Below are 23,547 nucleotides of genomic sequence, written 5' to 3' on the forward strand. Positions count from 1 at the left end.
CTTCAGGAAACATGATAGACCATGTCTCCAGCAGACCACACACAAGGCCAAATACATTAAATCAAACCACTATCTCTAGGGTCCTAAAGCATCATGGGACATAGCAAATAGCAAAGTGATTGCAGCAAGAAAGCATGGCGTAATAGTTCAAACACTGCAACTCTGCTCTGGGGAGCTGCCTCTGTCACAAGCAACTTTTCCCAAGTGCCATTTGGGTCATATTTTAGTTCCCCAATGTGAGACACAGACATCACTTCCATGAGTTGTGGGAGCACACATCTAACCAATGTGAATGTTATTTTAATGATAATGTCTTAACATATGAAATGAAGGCTTTAGCAAGCCAGAGCCTACAAACCTGAAGCTCAGAATCAGCAGATTCTTCCAGTCTTACTCCCTTTATGCCTCTCAACCTCGTGTTTAAAACTGGGGCAACACATCTTTGTCTCAGAGAGGCACTGTGAAAATTAACTAATCCGAAGTATATGCCTGCTCCAGTGATGACTACCACAGAAAAGATCCGTTTGGAAAAGACTGGCTGAGTGATATATATTACTACATACAGTCAACAAGGCCCACAGCTACACACTGAGCAGCAAAAATAGAACAAAATGTTGACTATATGCTCTTTCAGAGGGCACTGTTCATATTGTATGCTGAATAAAGCAAAGTCCCTGTGGAAGGAATAGCATATGGCCATGTATGTACTATTACCAAATAATTACACTGCCTTACCCACTGCTGCCAAGTAAAGGTTAAATCTTAACAAGTCTGACATTTCCTTTTAAATTCTTGGCTTTGCAATAAAAATGTTTAGATGGAAACTTCAGTTTTTAGAGATGAAAAGTTCCGCCCCCATCAGGACCACAATCACACTCTAAGCACCACATGATCCATAAGCAGGGTTGAGACCTTCTGGCTCGACAGTACAGATGTCTGTCAGCTGAAATGGCTATTACTCTCCATATTGGCTTGAGGAAGAAAAAGATATATTGGACATACGAAGCTTTTGACACCTGAGAAACAAAGAAAGATGGTTTCGATTGTCCTGTCAGAAGACAAGTGCTATTTCTGACATTTTGAAGAAACTGCAATTGATAGTACTGGGAAAGTAAGTTTCCCTTACTTTCCTCTGTCTCTAGGACAAGATGGGAGAAAGGAAACAAAGTTTTTTCTTTTACTTCCTCCCCCACCACTAGACAAGCCTTGGTGGCAAATGCCTTTTTTATGCCACCTGAATACCTGCCATTATGTCCTTTACTAGTGAGAGAGTACATTAAGATTTAGGCTTCCCAAAACCTGACATTTAAATGAGCACAAAATTAGGCTTCAGAATCATCCAGTCCACAAGATGAATATAGCACTTTGGTCAGATTTGCAGGTTCTCTGCAGAACCAGGGCAATAATTCATTTGCTTTACACCTGATGCAAACTTAAAGTATTTTAAAAACAAAATTAGAATAGTCATGCAGCAAACTGTCTTTTAACAAATATTCTCATGAGTGCAAATAGTATTCTGAACATGGTCTTAATCCTAGTCACCAGCTCCTTTCCATAATCATAAGCAGTAAATAACAGATGATATTAAACAAAGATTTCACAGTGTAACTAAAGGAAAATTAGGAAGTGGTCCTCTAAAATCAGGAGAAAAGAGGAAGTTTATTACATCCTATTCCCTCTCATATATAGCCTTATTAGTGATAGGCAGGTAGCAAACTCACTGATGGAAGGACAAGCATTGCTTGTGCCAAGAAATAGCTGGGTTTCTAGTTAAATTTAAAAAAAAAAAAAAAAAAAAAGCAATTTGCATCTTATGGAAGGTTTTACAAGTTTCTATAGTAACTGCTATCATGTATAAGAATATAAAATGCAACAAGCTGGAGTTTCCATAGAAACGACACAAGCAGTCTGATTAATACACAGACATACTGAGACAAATGGGAATATTTAATTTCACTTTATAAAGAAAACTCTAGTAAACAGAATACTACAAACTTGGGCAAGGTATCCTAATAAGAACTATTCCCATAAGCCTGTGAGGTGCAAGTCATGCACAGTATAAACTGAGAAGCATGTGGTATGTTCACCATATTAGATACAAGGGTATGAAAGGTACTATATTTAGTTTCAGGAAGTTGATGACGTATCCAACACATTCTAATTGATTTAGGAATTTAAACCTACAAACAGCACTTACAGAGAAGACATTTTCATCTGGTTTGGAACTAAATGTACCAGACACAATGAAAGGATGTAATGCAATTCTTATAACAAAACACTGTGATTGCTTAGAAAGTTAAATGACTGCATAAAAATGTACACAAACTTTCTACACACACTGAAGAGTGGTAGTGAGGAACCATGAGGCAACTCTGATGTTTAAATGACCATGGAGAACTAAGTAGTCCACTAATGTTGCAGAAGCCATATCACCCAAGAATTTAGAATGCGCTACCAAGACATAATGAATAAGGGAAACAGGTAGGTACAACTCACCATATTTGGCACACTGGTGACGGGAGTACTCTTGATGTCAGCAGGAAAGGGAGACAAACTATTCGCCATGCCTGGCTTGTTTGGTAACTGAGGATTCACTCCTGTAGCTCCCATCTGCTGCCCTCCAGTTTGACTGAAAGGCTGCCCAAAGGGACTAGTGTTACCTGTCATTCCCATCTGGAAAAGAATGAATGAAATTATAATAATTTCCTTGATTCTGAAGGGACATTAAAAAAAAAAAAAGAAAACATATGTCAAATATCCATCTTTGCATTCACACAGACCAAATTCCGGTTTAAGTCACTCAACATTAAAATCTCAATTTCACAACTTTAATCACATTTAAATTAAATTTTTTAAAAAAATATTTTACAAATTTACACAGCTGTGTGTATCTGAAGTCTTACAATTCAACTTACAAAATCACTGTGCAAATGCAAAGGAGAAAACAAGATTATCTTTCTCAATCTGCACTGACAGAAATTAATGTTTTCCAACACCACAAAAACTGTTGAAAACCAAACAAACCTCAAATCCTGTAATAGTTTGTGCATTCTGTGCACAAAGCATGACTTTATACATAGACTAGATGGAAGGGAGAGGAATATAAGGAGGCATCTAGGAAATGCTTATCTACTTATGTTTTGGTACTTGACGAAAAATGTCTGAACAAAAGGACATCTAAGGCTGACATCCTTGACAAATTACACCCCCAAACTCCTTAAGAATAGCAAACAGAAATACGACTCCCCCTGAATGAGTGAAGACAACACTGTCCATCCAAAAAGCCATTTTGCCTGAAGAACAGTCTCCCAAGAGAAGTGGTGAAATTTCTATTACTTGAGTCCGTTAATATTACATTGGACAAAGGTCCTGAAAAGACATTTTAGCAGGAATTTACTTCTTTCAAAGAGGATGACTAAGACTAGGACCCTCCTTCCCCCCTCCAAATAAAGAGGAAATAGAAGTTGACAGATCATGTTTGTGTTCCCTCCTGCCTTGCACTGGGAGGATTTCTAGATGACTTTATCACCTCTCAATGTCTTAAATATAAATCCAACCATTGAGCAAGTCTTTATTTGAAATATTAAATCCTATCTTCCCCTTCCTTTGACCTCCCCAACCTTTCCTTACACAACACACTGGTTTTCCATGGTCCTGGTCTTTTCACTTCCCTTACCAGCAAGGATTCAGGAGGACTATGCCCGTGGCTGGAAGAGGGACCATGCACATCAGCTTATCAGTGTAACAGCCTCATAATAAGGAATTGCTCAGTGGTTGCTTTTTCATGCTTACAGGAATCGGACTAAACGACCAGTTGATGAAGCACTGGTTAAGAGCAGTAAATTATATCGGAGCAGAGTCCAATAAACACAATTCGACTGTGCCTTGTCCTCTTTGTCAGTGTACTTTGTACACTTGGGTTTCAGACAGCTGGCCCAGCTGCGCTCAAAGTAGCTTTACGTTAACCTGCATCCTGGAGTGACTGTTGACAGATTCAGGACTTTTTCAACTGTACAAAATGTTGTATCTTTATAGAAGAATCTGACCCACTATATACACATTAAAAAAAAAAAAAGCTGTTACTTGGCAATGTAAGAGGTTATCATGTATGTGCTGTGTTCCAGAGTAAAGCTGAATAATTCAAATAGCATCTAAGACCAAAAAACCCCAATTGCTTCAGAGCATCAAAAGCTTAGTAATAAAGACTGCTTTTAAAGAAAAGTGGTATTGACTACTATCACATTGCACAAGTATCAAGAATTTTATTTTCTGTATTTCTGTGTTTGTTTTGTAGGACTGTATGTTCAAAGAAATTAGTTTTTTAAATTATTATTTATTACAACATGATTTTGGCAGCTTTTCTCTGAAGAATTAATAGCAAAGTATTTAATAAACTTACCCACTCATCTTAACCCACTATTTCAGACAAGGTACGAGAAAGTATTTATGAATAGCTTGGTATAGATGATCCTATGATGGTCTATCAGATTAACAGTGAAGAAAACTTCTGAAACTAGAAGTGAGATTCTGAGAAAGTAGCTTAATGACCAACTATTTGAACCTTTCAGAGGCCAGAAATAGGAACATTAGCTGTTTGGCTGTTATTCGGTTTCCCCTTGTGTCTAAATCCCCAACTACAAACTTCATTTGTCTGCAGAAGGACTTGGCCCTTCTAGTCTTCTTTGAACTTGCCTGCAGGTTTGGTGGAGTTTTTTTAAAAATTGAATAATATGTTGACTATCCTGGCTACCACCGCTATGCTACAACTTCCTATGAGCCCCTACAGCCACCACAACCGCTGTGAAAGCACAGTGGTGAGCCCGAGTTGGGAGACAGAAATGCTGCATACACATGAACCTATTTCCATGGCCCTACTTGGGGCACACCAGCCTGCAGGAGACTGTGCAAGCCAAGTCCTTCTTAGATCTTGCAGCTTAAGGCTGAAGCACACTCAGCCACTGGGGAGGAGATGGAAAAGATTCGGTGCAGACAATGAAGTTGCCTAACACAGATGTGCTGAGCTTGCGCAGCATAATGTTATAAGCCTCTGGCAGAATCTTAAACACAGCTGAATTTTCAAAAAGCAAAAGAGATTTTCTTTAGGCAGTGAGAACGCTAAGCAAATTTTACACCAAATTTAAGTTCTTGCTCCAAAAGAAACAGAGGGGTGTTAATCTCATTTCATTATCAGGAAAGATTAACTTTTTTTATTAAAGGAAAAATGTTTAAAAATGGATTTTAAGGAAAAATATTACAAATGTTTCAGTCTCAAAAGACAAAGAACAGAGAATTTCTTTTTAAGTTTGTTAAAACTCTAAACCACTAGAACATCCCAGAAGCACCAAGGAACTGCAATCCTAAGAGGTACCACATGGTTGGTTTATCATATTTTAGTATTTCCTTTTCAATAGATCTTGTTATTAAACATATCACAACTCAGTAAAACAACAAAGCAACCTTTCAAGTCTTCCAAACTGAGTGCTTAATATGATGAGGATGATTTTTCCTTTTCTAGGTGGTCATTAAGTAATAAATACCTGACTGAAATTTTAAGAAATGCCTTGCTGTTCTTTGACATCAAGCTGGAAGCAGAGTAGCTTCCATTTGAAACCTTGTGCTTTTTTTAAACCTGATCTCTCCCACATTTTCAATGCCTAATGTATTTCAAAGTCTAAAGCTGTGCTTTAGTAAGTGAAATGAACCTAAGGCTAGAGTTATATCAGTCTACGACTTTAAAAAAAAAAAGCAGATAGTTTGATAACACTGTAAAACATTAGACATGGCCTTTAACCTACACTTCATTTTTGTAAATTACTGCCACTGAAACAAACTGCAAAAGACTTTTTTTTTGTTTGAAGTCCATCTTTAAAAAAAATAAAAATAAAAAAATCTGAAAAGGTGGAAAGACCTATCCTTCTTATGTGGCAATCCCTGAAGCAGACACGGAGACAAAAATCAGACGAGACCACGCATGAGTTTATTAAAGCTCACAGATGTTTGTAGTTTTAGGGTTTTTTTAAACTCAGTTTTGCCTCAGAGGAGTTAACCTTATTAACAGGACTGTGATTTCCAGAGACTAGAAGTGCACAACACAATGCAAGAACTGCTCTAATGAACTCTTACCTATTTATAACAGTTTTCAACTAAGTCTGGGATTGACAAGCAGTTTTAGTGCCAGAACAACCTGCTACCAAACAGCGTTAAGATCAACAGGAAGGCAACAAATAGGAGGTGGGAGAGAAGGAAGAATCAAGCAGATCCCCTGCATATCAAACACCGAAAGACATCCAAGTGCATAAGGCATTAATTGGCATTTCCTGGTTAATTAGCTGAACATTGAGATCAGGTGACCTTCCATAAAACTATGTAAACCACTTCTAATTGAAATCTCAAAAAACAACTGGCAAATGTGATCAGATGATTGAGCCTACAAGCAGTAAAGATTTTACACTGCTTATTCATTCTGCAAACTGAAACCAGCAGCTCCAAAGCAAACAAGTCAGAAGGCTCAAACGCTGTGGCTCCTGCCTCTGCCCCCAGGTTTTTTCCTATGTGAAATGAGGGGGCAGGACTCAGAAGGCCTTTTTTTTTTTTTTTTTTTTTTGTATTTCTGAAACAGAACTCTGATCCCAAATTACATAGTTCAGGGGAAGATTACTAGGTAATTACAAGTCATCAAAGAAGATAAACCAGCAAGAACACGCGAGTTAGCAACCTGGTAAGAATGGTTGTTCTCATGGGGGACTCTGAGCCATCACAAAGACTTGTATTTTGCTTAAAGTTTGTTAGATTTACTTTCCTGAAAGGAATGAAAGCAAAAAGCAATCCACTGCAAGGTGTTTCTTTTTCCACCTGCAACAAAAGGGCACAGATGTGTATCACAGGGCTACTCAAGCTTCAACATATCAGTGTGGTAGCCAGTGCATTTCCATTACAACAAAAGCAGAAAGCTTCTCTCTGCAAACCCAGGTTATGTTGCAGTTTGCTCCCATTTTGTTCTAAGCTGAAGGATGTTCCCTCCCCTGTTGCCTTCTCCTCTATCAGTTCCTTCAGTTGTCAGGTCATCTCCTTTCTCTACCTGATGCAACCATTTTCTGCAGGCCATGTTCTCTGCACTCCATCCCGGGGTGGCTCCTTTAATCCCACCTCATCCTCTGGCAACTCACATTTTATACTCATGTTTCTGTGTTACAATTTTGTGCAACTCTTGCTTCTTGCCCAGTTCTTTGTAGCCACAACTGCAATGACTTCTGATGGAGTAAAGCAGACTTTTTCCACAAGCAAGGTGTTTTCTATGCTGCTGTTCCATCAGCTGCAATGGGGGAGATGCAGGGGTGCTATAAACCACCCCAGCACAGAACTGCAAGTCAAGGCTAGAAGTGCCTGAAGTAACACGATTAATGCAGTACACCAGCTTAAACACATGATTTCTACTCTAAAGCAGTTCTTCTCAGAAATATGATAATGTTACTCTCCTTTAATGGGAAAGATGCATTTAGTTTAATAATTCTGCTACCCCAGAAAGACAAGCAGATTCTGTTCCCTTTTTTATCACTATGGCAACTCTCTAAGATACTGGAATCTATTACTGAGTGTGGATAGGAAATAGGGTATTTTACTCTCACAAGCCAAGGAATATACAAACTTCCAAGCTGAAAAAAGAAAAACTTAAAACCTTTGTTTAGCTTACTTGGACTACACAAGACATCTCCCATTGCAATGTTTTGAGCAGCAGGTGTGGGAGGTACTTCCTCTTTGTTTTGCTTTTTCATTATTTTCAGAGCAGAACAGCAATTCAATTTCCTCTAGTTCCTGGAGCTTCATAGATATTGTAGATCAAGTCTGTGACCAAACCTATGTACCTCATCTGATGGTGCAACTCAGAGTTGATATGACAGAAATGAGAAGCTCACCAATCTAATTTAAAAGATACCTTAGGACCAGACTGGATCTTCATACTATGCCATTTCTTCTATTTTTAAAGCTTACTCTTTTCCTCCCTTCTCGATGACTGCTGACATACCACAGTACTTCTTCCTCCAGCCCAGCATCAAGGAGCTACCCTCTTCGGACTCAAAGTGTCTAGGCCGTAAATAAATCCTGTCCTTTCCTCCTACTCTAGGTTTTTATTACCTGTCCCTTCACCTCTACCACTACAGCCAGTTCTCTCACTCAAGCAGTCAGAGTTACTTCATTACCACCTATTCCTCTGAGGCTTCCAGGACATGCAACCAATACAACACACTGCAAAAATCATTCACCGTTACAAGCACATAATTTCCTATTCACAATTGCTTTTTTAGCTTCCCCTCCAATATGCTGTCATAAACCACAGAACTGTATACAGTTCTGCTCCTTGCTACCCGTATTCCTTTGGGAAACTCTGCTCTCTGTTGCCCCAACCCACCTTTCACTCCAGGGCTTCCAAACGTAATAAAAGGTCTGGCAGGACAGACTGAGTTTACTATTAGTTTTCCTGCAAGAGAGAAAGCATCCTCATTTGCAGGCACATGCCAAGGAGCAGCACCTACCTCTAACAACACTCCTGGGTTTGTTATCTTCACCACCACTGACTACATAAAGTTAATGCTGTAATTTTTTTTTTTTTTTAAATTAGTTGGTCCAGACATATTAGTCCAGGGGGGGGAAAAAAAAAAAAATCTTATCTCTAAGTTAAATGTTGATTTTCATTAAGTTTTGAAGCCCTGACTCCTCTGTACAAAAATGGAAGAAGGTTATTCTGGCCAAGTATTTAAAAACAAAACAATACCACCAGATGTGGACTAGCCTGACAGCAGAAAAAACACTGAAAGGTTGATACGAGAATCAAAGAACTCAAAGCAGCATGGGTTCAGTGGAAAATAAGCCTGGTTGAAGTAATCTGATTATGATCCAATCCTGTAAACTAAAAATAGTTATTGTTAATATTCAATTCAGTACCTACTAGATTTTTAACTGGGGAACAGTCCTAGAAAGAAAGGAAGCAAGCTAGATAAGCTTGGCTGGACTTTGGAAGCTGTGAATCTGCAAAGCGCTTGAACAACAAATCTGAGCTCTCAATATGACAACAGGAGGTATGAAAAGAAGACTGGGCAAGCGTAAAGCGACATCTTTATGCGGTTGGCTTGATGTGAATGCTATTGCAGTGACGACGATCATGCTGTATTAGTTCTTCATGAATGATATGTAAAAATGACAGGATTCAGAGAAGCCTCAAGAACTATTCAAAGGACTGAAAGGCATGGCTACAACAGACGGTCTAACTGCAATCTAATAGCCTAATTTATTTAGCTTACTATTTAAGCTTATTAATTTGCTTATCTTACTAAGACAAGGACTGAAGTGATCCTAAAGTACCGATATTGGGAATAGAAAGGTGATAACACAAATATCTTCAATTTGCAAAGACATATAAACAGGTAAGAGCTGAAGCTCTATAGCTTCAAAGCAAAAATTAGAAAAAAATGTAAGTGACCAAATTCCATTGATATTCTTAAGATTATATTAAACTTTTATCTAAATAGTGTGTGCTTCTCCTCAACAACAGGAATTAATTCACAGAATCACAGAATGGTTTGGGTTGGAAGGGTCCTTAAAGACCATCTAGTTCCAAGCCCCCTGCCATGGGCAGAGACACCTTCCACTACACCAGGTTGCTCCAAGCCCCATCCAGCCTGGCCTTGAACACTTCCAGGGATGGGGCATCCACAACTTCTCTGGGCAACCTGTGCCAGTGCCTCACCACCCCCACAATAAAGAATTTCTTCCTTATCTCTAACCTAAACCTACCCTCTTTCAGTTTAAAACCCTTACCCCTCATTCTACCACTACACTCCCTGATAAAAAGTCCCTCCCCATCTTTCCTGTAGGCCCCCTTTAAGCACTCGAAGATCACTATAAGGTCTCCCCAGAGCCTTCTCTTCTCCAGGCTGAACAACCCCAACTCTCTCAGCCTGTCCTCATAGGATAGGTGCTCCAGCCCTCTGATCACCTTCGTGACCCTCCTCTGGACTCGCTCCAACAGGTCCATGTCCTTTTTATGTTGGGGGCCCCCAGAGCTGAATGCAGTACTCCACATGGGGTCTCACCAAAGCGGAGTAGAGGGAGAGAATCACCTCCCTTGACCTGCTGGTCATGCTTCTTTTGATGAGGCCCAGGATACAGTTGGCTTTCTGGGCTGCAAGCACACATTGCTGGGTCATGTTGAGCTTCTCATCAACCAACACCTCCAAGTCCTTCTCCTCAGGGCTGCTCTCAATCCACTCATTGCCCAGCCTGTGTTTGTGCCTGGGATCGCCCCAACACATGTGCAGGACCTTGCACTTGGCCTTGTTGAACTTCACGAGGTTCACAAGGGCCTACCTCTCAAGCCTGTCAAGGTCCCTCTGGATGGTATCACTTCCCTCCAGTGTGTCGACCGCACCACACAGCTTGGTGTCATTGGCAAACTTGCTGAGGGTGCACTCGATCCCACTGTCCATGTTGCCAACAAAGATGTTCAACAGTGCCGGTCCCAATACTGACCCCTGAGGAATGCCACTTGTCACTGGTCTCCACTTGGACATTGAGCTATTGACTGCAATGCTTTAAGTGTGACCATCCAGCCAGTTCCTTATCCACCGAGTGGTCCATCCATCAAATCCATGTCTCTCCATTTTAGACGATGATCCCTGGCTGCTCGAACAATTTCTCTGTATTCCTCCCAGGCTACTTGTCCTTGTTTCCACCCTCTGTAGCTTCCTTTTTGTGTTTGAGTTTGTCCAGGAGCTCCTTGGACAAAAGGAGCCAAAAAAAAGCCACAAGCCATTCACGAAAAGCCATTCACAAAAGCCACAAGGCCTAAATCAGAGGTATTAATGTCTGACTTTGTATCAGTGTCATTTTTATATGCCTAATTCTTCATAAAATGGAACCTAATAATAGAAAGGGAATTAGAAGTTCCCTTCTACTTGTCTAGAGATAACAGAAAGGTGAGAAGAAAAAGTTATCTCAGGAAGCAAAAATGATCTAAGATCATGACCAAGCTGCCAAGTCCATTAACCAAACCCAGAGACAAGTATCAAAGTCCAGGAAAGCAGAGGTGCAGAACAGAAGCCAAAAACTGCATCGAACTACTATATCCACCTCTGCATCGCAGAACCATATTAGACTGAGCATGGCTAAGCGCAGCTTCGGATGGTTGCTCTTCTAACAACATGAGATCAAAGACAGGGTAGACTGCAAGACAATTTCATTCATTCACTCAATCCAGCAGCAATTAAGCTGCCTCTTCAGACTGACATTGATTGCAGGATCACAAACCCAGTTATGTTGTTAGCTAGGTATCCTAAGGAAACTGGTCTTAAGCAACAGTGCTGTGACAATCAGCATCCCATCTCCTCCCCCTTCCTCAAATCAATTTTTCTCTAATCACTTTGGAAATCGCTGGTCAATTTGACCCATTTTTGTTAAAGGTTTCACAGATAATTAAGTTCCTAAGATTGCTGAGTACAGAGATGGACAGGCAGATTATGACACTCAGATTAACATCTCCACAAAGAAAATGCACAAAGACCTTTGCCATTACCCACTGTGTTTAGCAGCAGATGGAGTATCCAGGGCTCTGAATGAGCCACCATTATTGCCACTTTTGCCCTGTCAGCACCTCAGAAAGATTATCTGAGGACACGTGAGGGAGCTGAAAGCACAATAAGAAATGGTTTAGAAGACCCTTGGGGAGGGGTGCTGTGAAGAACTACAGCTTCTATAGTGCCGTGAGGATACACAGCCAATATACTGGTTATGCTACTCTCAGATCTGTTTTGGCAATAGAAAAATAGGAAGGTCAGAGCCTTTTTTCCCACCAAACTGTTCCCATACTTCTGAATCTGACAAAATAGATATAGGAAGAAGACACAAAGACAGCCTTTTCAAGAACCACCACTATCCTTACATTATTCTGGAATTAGTCTATGGTACAAAAGCTAAAATCAATTTAACTGTAAGCCCCAGATTAATAATTTAAATTATTTCAGAGAACAGAACATGCATGTCATAATTAAGAAAAGGAGAAAGAGAAAAGGCATCCTGGATATGATCTGTTTTGATAAAAGGCCAGATCTTCACAAACTAATAGTAATGTTTAAGAGTTGCATATGTGAGAGCTTGCCCATTCAAAAGCATAAATTGCTCTAGTAAGGCACATTTGTCACTCACTACTGCTTTCTTCTAAATCCTTCATATTTGCAAGGAAGGACACTCCCCCTACTTCCTTCTGTTGTATCACTGAACCCAGTGTGAAATAACATGCTAAATGCTGAGGAGACAATAACTAGTTCCACCTTTCAAAAGCCACCTATAAACTGTGATTGAGTTTTCTGAATGCCTGAGCTGTAACTTTAGAGTTATACCATAATCAATAGCCTTAGGCTGACAGAGCAACTGTGCATAAATAATCCAACCCTTCTAGAGCCATTGCTACCCAGCATCTCTCAGGCTTCATCCAAACCCCCTATGTGTTAGGGACACTTTTCTTCCCACCCCCACCCCCCCCACCCCCCAAAGAGCAAGCTGGCAGGAAAGAGAAAATCTCCACTTCCCACTATGACCCACAGATCCAAGAAGTATTCTTTGGGTTTGGCATGAACAGAATGATTTGGTATACAGAAATGGTATGCTGCTCCCGCCTCCAAGCTATCACTGTCGCAAGTCACTACAGGACAGGGATGATTCAGAACTTCTTTTGTACTTGCTGCTACCAAGCCATGCAATCCCATGCACCCTTTGCTTTCCTCTTTTATGAGCCTCACCAAAACCAGTCACTTAATACTCTATTATTGGACTAAGCCTTCAAATCCCTTGTCATCAAATTACTACACCTACTTCAAATCTGAGCTTTCAACATGCAACTTGGTTAAAAAGCTCAGCATTTTGTCCCCCTTCTCTCTTCCCATCCATTGAAATGTTTTTGCTACTAAGAAGTGTGTCACCTTGCTTGGCTTAAATAATTTTAACTTTCTTCCTCTTGATCTTTCTCTCAAGACAAGGAAATCAAGCAGTCAGGTGTCTCAGATGTTCAGAAGTTATCAATTAAAAATTATACAAAGTACTGTGAATGCAAGAGTAGGTCTGCTCTAAGTAATGGAGGAACATCAGAAATTCAGACTGATAGACAATTCAGCTGCTTTTAATACTGTTAGTAAGCATCAGTGAAAGAGGACAGAACTGCTTTCAAAAGGCTTACTTCTGCTTTCCAAAGCGGTAACTCAGTGAGACACAGAGACCTGTGCTTTGCCATCTGCACTGCTTCACCATTGGCTCCCAGATGAGTTTAACACACACAAGTTCAGAGCTGCTAGGATCTGGCATCAACCATCTGGAGTTAATCCCTCCCCAGTCCCTGTGTGCTATTGCCACAACTCCAATCAGCTGCTTTTGCTTGCACGCTCAGTACAAAAGAGCAGCTTTCCAGCCAGGCACACACGGAGGACTTCGCACTTTGGACTCTTATCTACCTCTGGTATGAAACACAAATCTCTAACAAGAAGCAAGGTCCACCTAACCGATTAAGGCTCTCGGAGAAGTGTAAAAGATAGCTCCATTAGGAATTTATGTTCATTTGTGAAGTGGGAAAGACAGGCTTTCTTTACTATGTTGGCATCATCTTGTATCTGTTTACTGACAAAAAAAAAAAAGTCTCTACTAATTACTATTTCATCCTATAGTAATGTGTTCCAAAAGAAAGTCACCACGGTGCTTGGAATGTATATGCCAGAGGGACAGATGGAGAAGCAAGGAAAAGATTAATCATTTTATGGCAGGGAGCCAGTGGCTTTACCAAAAAAAAAAAAAAAAAAAAAAGTGAATTCAGTTTCAGTGCAAGAATGGTAGCAATCCTATTATCTCAGCTGAGGTGAGAGCTCCTCACCTAAACCAATCTGCAGATTTGGCAGTCTGACAAAAATACTAATTTAAAATTATCACTTTTAAAGTCAATAACAAGAATGCCTTAAAAAAAAGTAATATTTTAAGAATCAGTTTTGAGAATTAAATCATGATCTGGCTAGCAGTGTTCAGAGGAAGCCTATCTTGTGCTGGAAGTCTCCACTCTCCCACCTCTAAGCTAACTGCTATAACAAAAGCCTACCGCAACAGATTCATGAAGCATTTACTTTACTACTGAAGAGCAAGACACTCTAACTCAAAGAAAAATACTCAAATGCCCAGGAATAATTGTAATTTACTTCGTCCTTTATTACAGGATGAAAGATTTGGTAAAGCTAGAAATAAAATTTTTAAAATCCTGTTAAGAAGCCAGGTGTTTTATTACCACTTGTAATAAGATTTGAAATTCTCATCCAAGCATTTCACAGAGGTCAAAGACAAATTTAAGCATTCCAAGGCAACAAGACCACTTAAAAAAAAATGTACAAACATTTCTGCATAATTACTGAAATACAAAAGACAGAATTTTGTGGGAAAAAGCTCTTTACAAATGACTGGATATATAGAGGACAAACTCTTTTAATACATTTACCTATAAATAAGCCTTTTCCATGAAAAAAAAAAAAAATCATATGCTTACACTGTACATATGCCTAAAGAAAGAAAACGTCTCCAAAATTCCACACAAGCCCGCGTGCTAATACAATGCAATATACTATAGGAAGAATCAAAGTAATTTCTGCACTGAGCATCACTGTTGTACTTATGAATCAAAAATAAAGCTCTGAAGGCTTACTTTGTAATGAGTGTAACCTCTGCAAATAAAAACTTCAAAGCTCTAATGGATAATTAGCCACAATTGATCAATGTATTCCAATTGCTTTAAGAGCTTTTATGACTGCCAAGCAAAAAAAAGTGGCTTTCTTCAGATAAACAAGAACTATTCTTACCACATAAGAATAGAAAGTTGACCAGAACAGCAAAATTAACTAAAGATGTTTCAAAGGTTTGTTTCATCAAGAAAACCTAGTTTGGACAAAAACACTAATTCAACACTTAAAAAGAGGATTTTGAAAGACTGAAATTCGTTTAAGATACACCTCTACAGATACTTGATTGTATATTCACAGGCCAAAATCTTTATGAGTTACTTCTAGAAGAAGCATCAGCATGTACTAAAACACGTTTACAGTCCCATCAAAACAGCATTTTGTAACACAGGATCTCAACTCAAGTATTCCTGTCCTCCCCCAATTCCTATACTTCAGCATCATTAAGCTAAACGCAGGTTTCTAAACCAACAGCAAATCTCAACACAAAGTCCATGCTTCTTCCTTTATTTTCTGTATTGTAAATACTAGCCTTTTGAAATGTACCCAACAGGCCACAAAAGAATTTACAGATGTGTCTGCCGGTACCTCAGCAGTTCTAAAGTTCCTATAGTTGGCTGGAGACAGCCAAGTAAAAGGAGAGCACGTCATGCTCCAAAAATTCAGTATTATAAGGAATAAACTGTTTTGGTAAGAAAAACAGTAGCACTCTTTAAGAGATTCTTTCCCATTTATATCCCAGAAGCTGGCCAAAGATACATTATCAGGCAGTCTGTGTGATATGATATTCTACAGAGGTGGGGGAAAAGGCAATAGTTGCTCTACAGAGTAACAGCAACAGTAAAGGTGTCTCAAAAATATAATGAAAAGAGGTATTCTGTTTCCCTTCCTTACAGTATATACTCTCCTTGACAGACATGAATCCTAAAGGAAAACTGGACACACTGAAAGGAAAGACTGCGCTTCTAAAAGAAGTAATTATTTTATTTCAATCCAGAACGGGGTGGGAGGGGAGAAAATCAAATAGACAAGAAACAAATTTACACTACAGTTTACATTAAATGAAAAAAATCAATATAGCTTACTCAAAAGAACCACTTAGCACAAATATCATAGTCTGACATTAACAGTAACTAAGGAGAAACATAACTGTAATTTACACTGTTAAAATAATTTTTTAATAACTTTAAGAGCCAAATATGTTTATTTTGAAACACCACAATGACTTCAAGAGCTACCTTGAAATTTCCCATTTTTCCATGTTCTCCTTGAAGATTTAACAATTCACATGAAGCTATCAAAAGACTTCTCAACAGGTTTTTAAACAAGGTAAGATCTGATGGTCATCTTTAAACACATGCTTAAAATTGAACAGTGTGAACAAACACTGTACACACATACTTCTCACTGAAAGCAGCCTGCACACAGAACTATCCAGAAACGTAGTTTAACCCAAGATGCCCAACATCAGACTAAGAAAGCAAACACAGCTCATTCCAAGAGTGAAATCCCATCTTCAACCTGTAGTGTTCCAACACTTTTCCATTTCCAGGGTACAAAGATCCTCCCATTGTAAAGGTAGCTATTTAATTCAGTCAATTTGCCAAAAGTTTCAAAGGCACTTGTTTTTTGTTTGTTTTTAAAAGTCCCCTTAAAAAAGAATACCATATAGATAGGACAGCATTATGCTGCAGTCACTCTGAAAACATAAAACATTTCCGCCCTGAAACAGCAGCATCTCTCAGAGACTGCTGAATAATCTATTTACTACTCTCTTCTAAAATTCTATTTCACAGACAGGTCCTGCTGGCAAGGATGTTCCTATATTTAACGTGCTGTATTTTCATTATGATTCATTCTAAAACAAAGGCACTACTGAATCCCTTTTATGGCACAGTATGCTTCTTATTTGCCAAACCTAAAGCAGATTCATACATACACATACCAAAGAATACGACTACCACTTTGGGGCTTGGACATCTTCAGAACATGTAAGTACTAACATTTCCAGATGCTACTTACAGGTAGTTTTTGTGGCATCAGGAGTTCAAAAATCATCTTAAGTCCTCATTCATCTAAATCTCAATTCTACAAAGTATTTCTGGCATTACAATTAAAGCCATCGCTTGGATTACATACCAACAGTTAAAACACAAACAATAAGCTTAGTATGCCACTTCCCTCCCCAGTCCCACAGCAATTTCTGGAGTAAATACTCTTTACTGTAGTGGCAAGGAGGAAGAGGGTGGAGAAGAGGAATGAGCATGTGCCATTCAAAGCCAATGGACAAAGTTGCAGCAAACTGTCTATCGATGCCACACACAAATGGATTTAAGCTTCCAAAAAAAAGCAACAGGTATTTACTCCAAACATTCACAAGAAGAAAGGAAAATGCTATTATATTTTGCCATTCCTTATACTCAGCCCTGCAAAGTAAACTAGCAATTGTGTCAATAAGAATTCAGGATTTTTTTTTTTCCCCAGATGTGGGGGGAAACTGTATATTGAAACATCTTTTCTAGTTTAAAAGTTAATCTTTAAAGGTGAAAAATAGCCTGCCCACTATAACGTAGACTAGGGCATGCCCTGTGTAGCCTTTTGCATTGAAATTTCAACCCCCTAGCAAAACGAGGGGATTTCAAAATTCCAAAGTGCAACTTTCCAGCATAATGTTAATTTTTGTCTGATGGTAGAAGGTGTCCCATTTGTACTTCAATGAAATGTTCTTCACTTGAAGCCACAGAAGGAGAATCGCCTCCTCTCACTGCTTCTCCACCCCTGATCTGTTTCTTAGGTAGGTTGACACAGTATATCACGTTATACATAATTTTCTGAGTTTCCTGCATTGCCTTTTTTCTAAGGAAACAGACCACCAGCATTTAGTTTTCAGACCATAATACCAGCAGCTTTGACATATTTCTGTATGTACTTCCAATTACAGGATTCCCAATATAATCACAGCTCACTGTCAGGTACAAATATTAAGTTTATCTTTTAAGTAAGAAGAAGTTTTGAGGCCTGCTAAAAGGTCTTGTCATCAGAAATGCTCCTGTGAAATAGACTCCAATCACGCATATAGATACTATTAAGAAAATTGCTACAACAAAGACATTTCCTTCTGACTGAAGTAACCAGGCATTTCGTAACTTCTAGACATCAACATTTAAGCTGGCAGGTTTTCCTCCCTCTCAACATCTGAGTCATTTTTTACATGTGTATTCAAAAAAACCAGACTACAAACATCAGCAGGAAGATGTATGATAACAGTCTAAAAACTAGAAAGAAATAATTTCAGTCCCATCTGTTAGTAAGGACTCTGAAGTTTCTGTTATTTTAATAAACCTTCTGAAACAACAGTGGAAATCTTGGTTTTAATCCCTGGCTTCCAAAAGAACCAGTGGATCCACTAGTTTAACTTCCAAAACCTTTCAGATACACTACTTAGAAATAAACACCATTCCAACAAAAACTGAAGAATTACAAGACAGTAACCAATATGATTTAGAGTTAGTGACAAAAATCTTTAATGTTTGTGTTGCGTTACCACAGTAGAAGATAATGGCACAACTCTGCTCTGAAAAGATACCATAAACATTTCCCCTCTGTCAGCTGGATGATAAGCCAATGCAAGTTAATAGAGACAGGCTTTTTAACTGCCTGAGTTGGAAGCAGAAGGAAGGGAAACCCAGTTGTGGTCTGCCCCCATGAAGGGTGACTGTTCTGTTTCTTGCAGCATTTACCTTGCAGCACTAGAGCCAAACTGAACCTAGATACCTGCTTAAGCATAAGCAAAGAGCCAAGTGACTATCGCTTCAAAGATCTTCAGTGACATTGCACAACTGCAAATGAAATTTAACTCATGTACTAGAAATAGGAAACAACTCAATTTCAGGTGCCAGGAGTAATAGTTGTGGTAAATGAGCTTTTTAAGTCTCCAAATCTCTTCGCTGTATCAGAATAAATTCATCCATGGAGTACCACTTTGCATGGTCATGTTTCAAAACAAAACCAAGTTACAGATATTTGAATTTTACCACGAGTCAGTGAGTTTTGCTGTTATGTGTTTCTGTACATTTATATCCTTCTGTTTGTATTATTATAAAAGCATGTATGTCTCTTCTCAGAAATGCTGTTTTGGTGATAGTTATTCAACAGAGAACCAAGCAACTATGGTCAAGTCTGTGACATTATTAAGAGTCCCTTCAAACTGGGAAGCAGCATTATTTGGAATACAATTTGGACTGGCTACTTGTGTCTGCCAGAGGCATGGTCTGCTAGGAGACAGTCAGCTTGGCAGCCTAGTACGGACAACTTAAGAGAATGAGAAGCAAATTAACTGCAAGTCATGTTAAAACAATTCAGGCAGATTCAGACAGATTGAGAGTCACCAGAGAAACAAACAGCACCAGCAGTTTGCTAAAACACACAGAACTGCATAGGAATGAGAACATCTTCAGCTGACTTAATTCACAAGCAGCAAGCGTATCTAAATCTGGTACTCAGCAGTATCAACTGGGTAATCTGTTCAAATAGTTTGCTTCATTTTTTCTCATCGCAAATTTTCATTACTACAGACTCCTCAAAACACCGAGTCAAGTAACGTAACTACATACACAATTTAAGTCTTGTATCAGAAATCTTGCTCTTTAATGTAGTTCATTATCTTATTAAATTTACTCAAGATTAATATCCAACACCACTCAGTGAACAACAACAGGGAGCAAAATGTGAATGTGCTGGTCAAAGGCACATGTATTATATATACACCCAGCTTAGAAACAACAAATAACAGAATCCAGTTCTTTTATAGCTCAACCGAAAGAGACAACTGGTTATTCTCTTGGTAGACATAAAAAATGGTTTTACTGTTTTCTGAAGTTCACTTCTGGTAAGAGTTTCTCTTCCTCTTTAATCTGAAACTTCTCCTACTGCAACATGCACTGCCATGTAGCTATTTTGACTAAAACAAAGTTGAAAACATGCATTACTGAAACAAATTAGGCCAATACAGTTAAGAGAAAAATCTGTTCTGAACTCATACACAAAAATCAAGCGTAATAGATCTGTCTTGCACAGCTAGTGATTATTTTGAACCTGTTAAGATTTTTATGTTGATCCTACTACTGGTACCAACTTCCAGTGGGGCTTAAATACAGACAAACACAGGTAAGGAAAACTCAACAACTGTACACAGCACTTGGAAGTCTGTATCTAAACTCATTACTACCGGATCATCTCCTGAAATACTACATTGGAAGATCTGCCATCCAGATCAGCTTTTTTATCAGTTTGTCCCTGCCAGGCAGGTTCTAGCTTATATTAATACAAATATTTTCCTTTAGAGTTTTCAGAATATGTAGAATGAGGTTACTTAAAATCTACAATCTTGAAAAAGCATTTTACAAAAAAACCCAATAATGTTGTGATCCTCACAACTAGGTATGAAAATAAACAACCATTTTCTCCTGATCTCTTTATAGATTCAGACTAAGATCTGACGAAACGATTACATCCTTTTCTGGGGCATACAGAGCCCAATAACATGTTTGATTAAACTGCACCTTTCAGAAAGAAAACTAACCTTGAGGTAGGTTTACTAGTTCTATAAAGAAAAACACTTTGAAAGGAACCCCCAGCAAGCTGTAGTTCCACTGCAGCTTAAAAGCAATGGCTTCTGCAGATAAGCCGCCACACACAACTCCCTGATTTTTTCCTAAGTTTCTGCTGCTGGGTACCAGCATACCCTTATTGGAGCAATACAGCTCTGAAGTTACTGAAGAAAAGGTGATTCCTTTTACAGAATTGTATAAGGAGGCATTACACCTTGGAAACACATGAAGAAGAAAACACTCAAGAGTCCTACTCATCTCAATGGAACTTTACTACTTCTTAAGGGAAAGAACAAAAGTACAAATTAGGTGAATCGCTGTCCAAAACTCTTAACAGAGTGCAAAAAGGAGTTTGAGAGCCATACAAAGTAAATGGGAACTTCCCAACATTTTCTTCTGATTTTCCACAAGCTTTGATAGCAGTATTAGGACAAGGGGAATGCATCGCAGCAAGAGACTATATAACATCTCATCTACAGAAACACAACTTCAAGCTCTTGCCAGCCACAATGAAGACTTCATCTCCCTCATTTGAAAAAGATGAACTCTCACAGCAACAGGAGAGTATCAGGCACAGAGCGTGCTTGCAATGAAGTGCTCATTTCTACGGAAGCAATAGACCATCTGCTTAGCTTTGCTACTGCTTAACGTGTTCGACAACCAACAATCTTAAAAAAGGAACTCTAATTTAAAAAGATTTTCTAAATGGTTTGAATATGTTTTCTGGACTTAATGGACTTTACAAAAAAACCATGGTACAACACAAAAGGACAATTCTACTACTACTGGAAATTACTGTGACAAGATGATCTGTTCCTCTACCCCCGCCAAGTGATAATTGTTCAAAGAAGAATCCTCCTGCTCTTTTAAGCAGATTTCTTAAAGAACTTCAACCCAGTCAAATGAAAACTATCCTTGTAACATCATCCAAGAAAACAAGGCCACAATGGCACAGTTACAAACAAAACTGTTACAGGAAAGGAGTCTGGCAGTGAACAGAGATATATACAGTAGCATAGAAGAGAGGTTTCCTCAGAGGTTTCCAGATGATCTCAGACAAGTCAAAAATGACAAAGGAGGGGCTCTAAATAAATCTGAATATGCAAATTGCACAGTCACAGCCAATGAAGAATTCAAATCCTTGCTATATTAAGTTGTTGTATCTTTAAGTCACAAAATCTTCTCAGGCACTACTCTACTCCCTATTTCCAAAAATATTCTAGGCTATCAAGGACATGCTATGTACTCCAAGAAAACACGACTATGATCTTAATAGCTATTGTTTAACTTGTACTGACAGGTTGCTTCTTCCGGAGGATCATATGAAATCTATGAAATCCTTTGCTCATGTCTCTATAGATGGAGGAAGTATTTTGCTTTAAACTCTCTCTGTCAATTGAAAAACATTTGTCTTGATGTCAGCACCTTATGGCCCTCTGACACTGAGAATCAGTTATTTTTCATCCCCTTTTAAATTGGTTAGGGGTAAGGTTTATCTGCCACCTTTGGCTTATGCAAGCACATGCATCATGAGCTTGAGTTACCAAGCTCCTTTCTGGCGTACTTTTCATTCTTTCAAGAGCTGCCTTAAAATGTTAAGTCCAGCTCAAAATTAACAGTAATGGCTTATGATGCTCCAGATGAAATGAATCCCAGTTATTTCTGAGAGCAGGTGAAAGGATCAGATCCTGGATTTTTTTTCCTCCTTCTTTTTCTCTTACTAGGAAGAATGCTTATAAAAACATACCACAAGAAAGAAAAACAGAAAAAGCAATGGACTTTCCTTGATTAGTCATTTACTAAAAAAGGATTAGAACAAACGATCAAGGAAGCAAGGTCTTGACCAACAAAACTGGTCCCAAACCATAAAGGGTCATGAGTGCTATACACTGCATATAAACACACTGAATCGAGAAAAATGGGTTTCTGAGCCATACTTGAATGAGGTTAATCAGTGATGCACATCACTTATTTTAAACATAATGAGAAAATCTTGGTTTAAAATGTTCTCTTAGATTTTTTTCTGCATTTGTGTTTCACATCTCTTTCTTTCCCTTAGGATATATTGCTACAGTCACCACCTAGAGAATTTACTTCCAGCCTTGACACAGTTCTTCAAGCATGATGTCAGCTCCATTTTAAGCCATTTAGTCAAGTTAGGCACATTCACTATTAGGTAGATCAGCTGCCTCACCACTTCTATTGCTGCTCTTCAAATCTTTTAAGCTGTATACATTAAGTGGTAAACATCGGGGAACAGGAGGTGAAAAAACAAACCGACCCACATTCTCCTTCAGCAGAAATTTCAGTTTCAGAAAAACAAACTCACTGAAACGTTTCTTTACTTTTCTTAAAAGCTTTCATCACAACTGGAGCATCAGTAAGAGAAAAAGCTATTAGGACAATAAACTGGGGGATGGGAAGAGACTGGAAAAAGGATGCCAATCCTCAAATGCCTATTAAGGAAAATGGCAAAAATAGTGAATGCTTCTGCTTGTCAGAAGAAAATACAGGGAGCAAGTAATTTGTTCCAAAATGGAAACACAAAATATTTGTGTAAAACATTGAGCTCACCCACTCTCTTACTGAAGAAAAAAATCGAGATGTAAATAAAGTAAAACAGAAACAACAAAAACACCCCATACACAAAAAAAACCCGAAACCACCAAACGCAACGCTTTTAAGCTTCATCTTGTTCAAAGAGATGGAGCCCTGGAAAACACCATTTTTTCTATTCTTGTAAGTTGGCCAAGTTTTTAAAGTTGTCTTCTCTTAAGTGCTAGTACCTTCACAGAAGCACCATTTTATCACTTATGCTCTGTCATTAAACAGTCCTACTTTTTCAGTTTCTCCAACCAACTTTGTGTGTAAGGACTTCTGAAAGCACTAATTTTGCTCTAATCTTTTGGAAATGCATCACCAGTGCTGAGCACAGCACTGCATAAGAGGACAAACTAATGATTTATGTAATAGGGATACTTCCGCTGTTCTTTTCCAACTTACTCCTTGTTCAAATTAACTTTTACTTTACTTCTTGAACATATGCTAACTGAGAAAGTCCAGACTGCCTTCCCGAGCTGGTGAATCCCATTTGCAGCTGGCATCAGGCTAAGACTGAAGTCCTTGAAAAAGGAAATTTGTCAAAAGTGCTGGCCTATTCCTTACCAGGGGTGGGTTTGTTCAAG

At 38.7% G+C, this 23,547-nt stretch overlaps 1 protein-coding gene across 7 annotated transcripts in view; it reads right to left on the reverse strand.

Moving 5' to 3' along the window:
* The window catches only part of CREBBP (CREB binding protein), a 98,993-nt gene that overhangs the window by 58,817 nt on the left and 16,629 nt on the right, over window positions 1-23,547 (reverse strand). For all 7 annotated transcript variants that reach the window (XM_052773421.1, XM_052773419.1, XM_052773420.1 and 4 more), the window contains one exon: window positions 2,497-2,673. In XM_052773421.1, coding sequence (XP_052629381.1) covers window positions 2,497-2,673 — 177 coding nt within the window. The remainder of the gene's footprint in view (window positions 1-2,496; window positions 2,674-23,547) is intronic.

The sequence above is a fragment of the Harpia harpyja genome, chromosome 21 (genome assembly GCF_026419915.1).
Source record: "Harpia harpyja isolate bHarHar1 chromosome 21, bHarHar1 primary haplotype, whole genome shotgun sequence".
Taxonomy (NCBI): Eukaryota; Metazoa; Chordata; class Aves; order Accipitriformes; family Accipitridae; genus Harpia; species Harpia harpyja.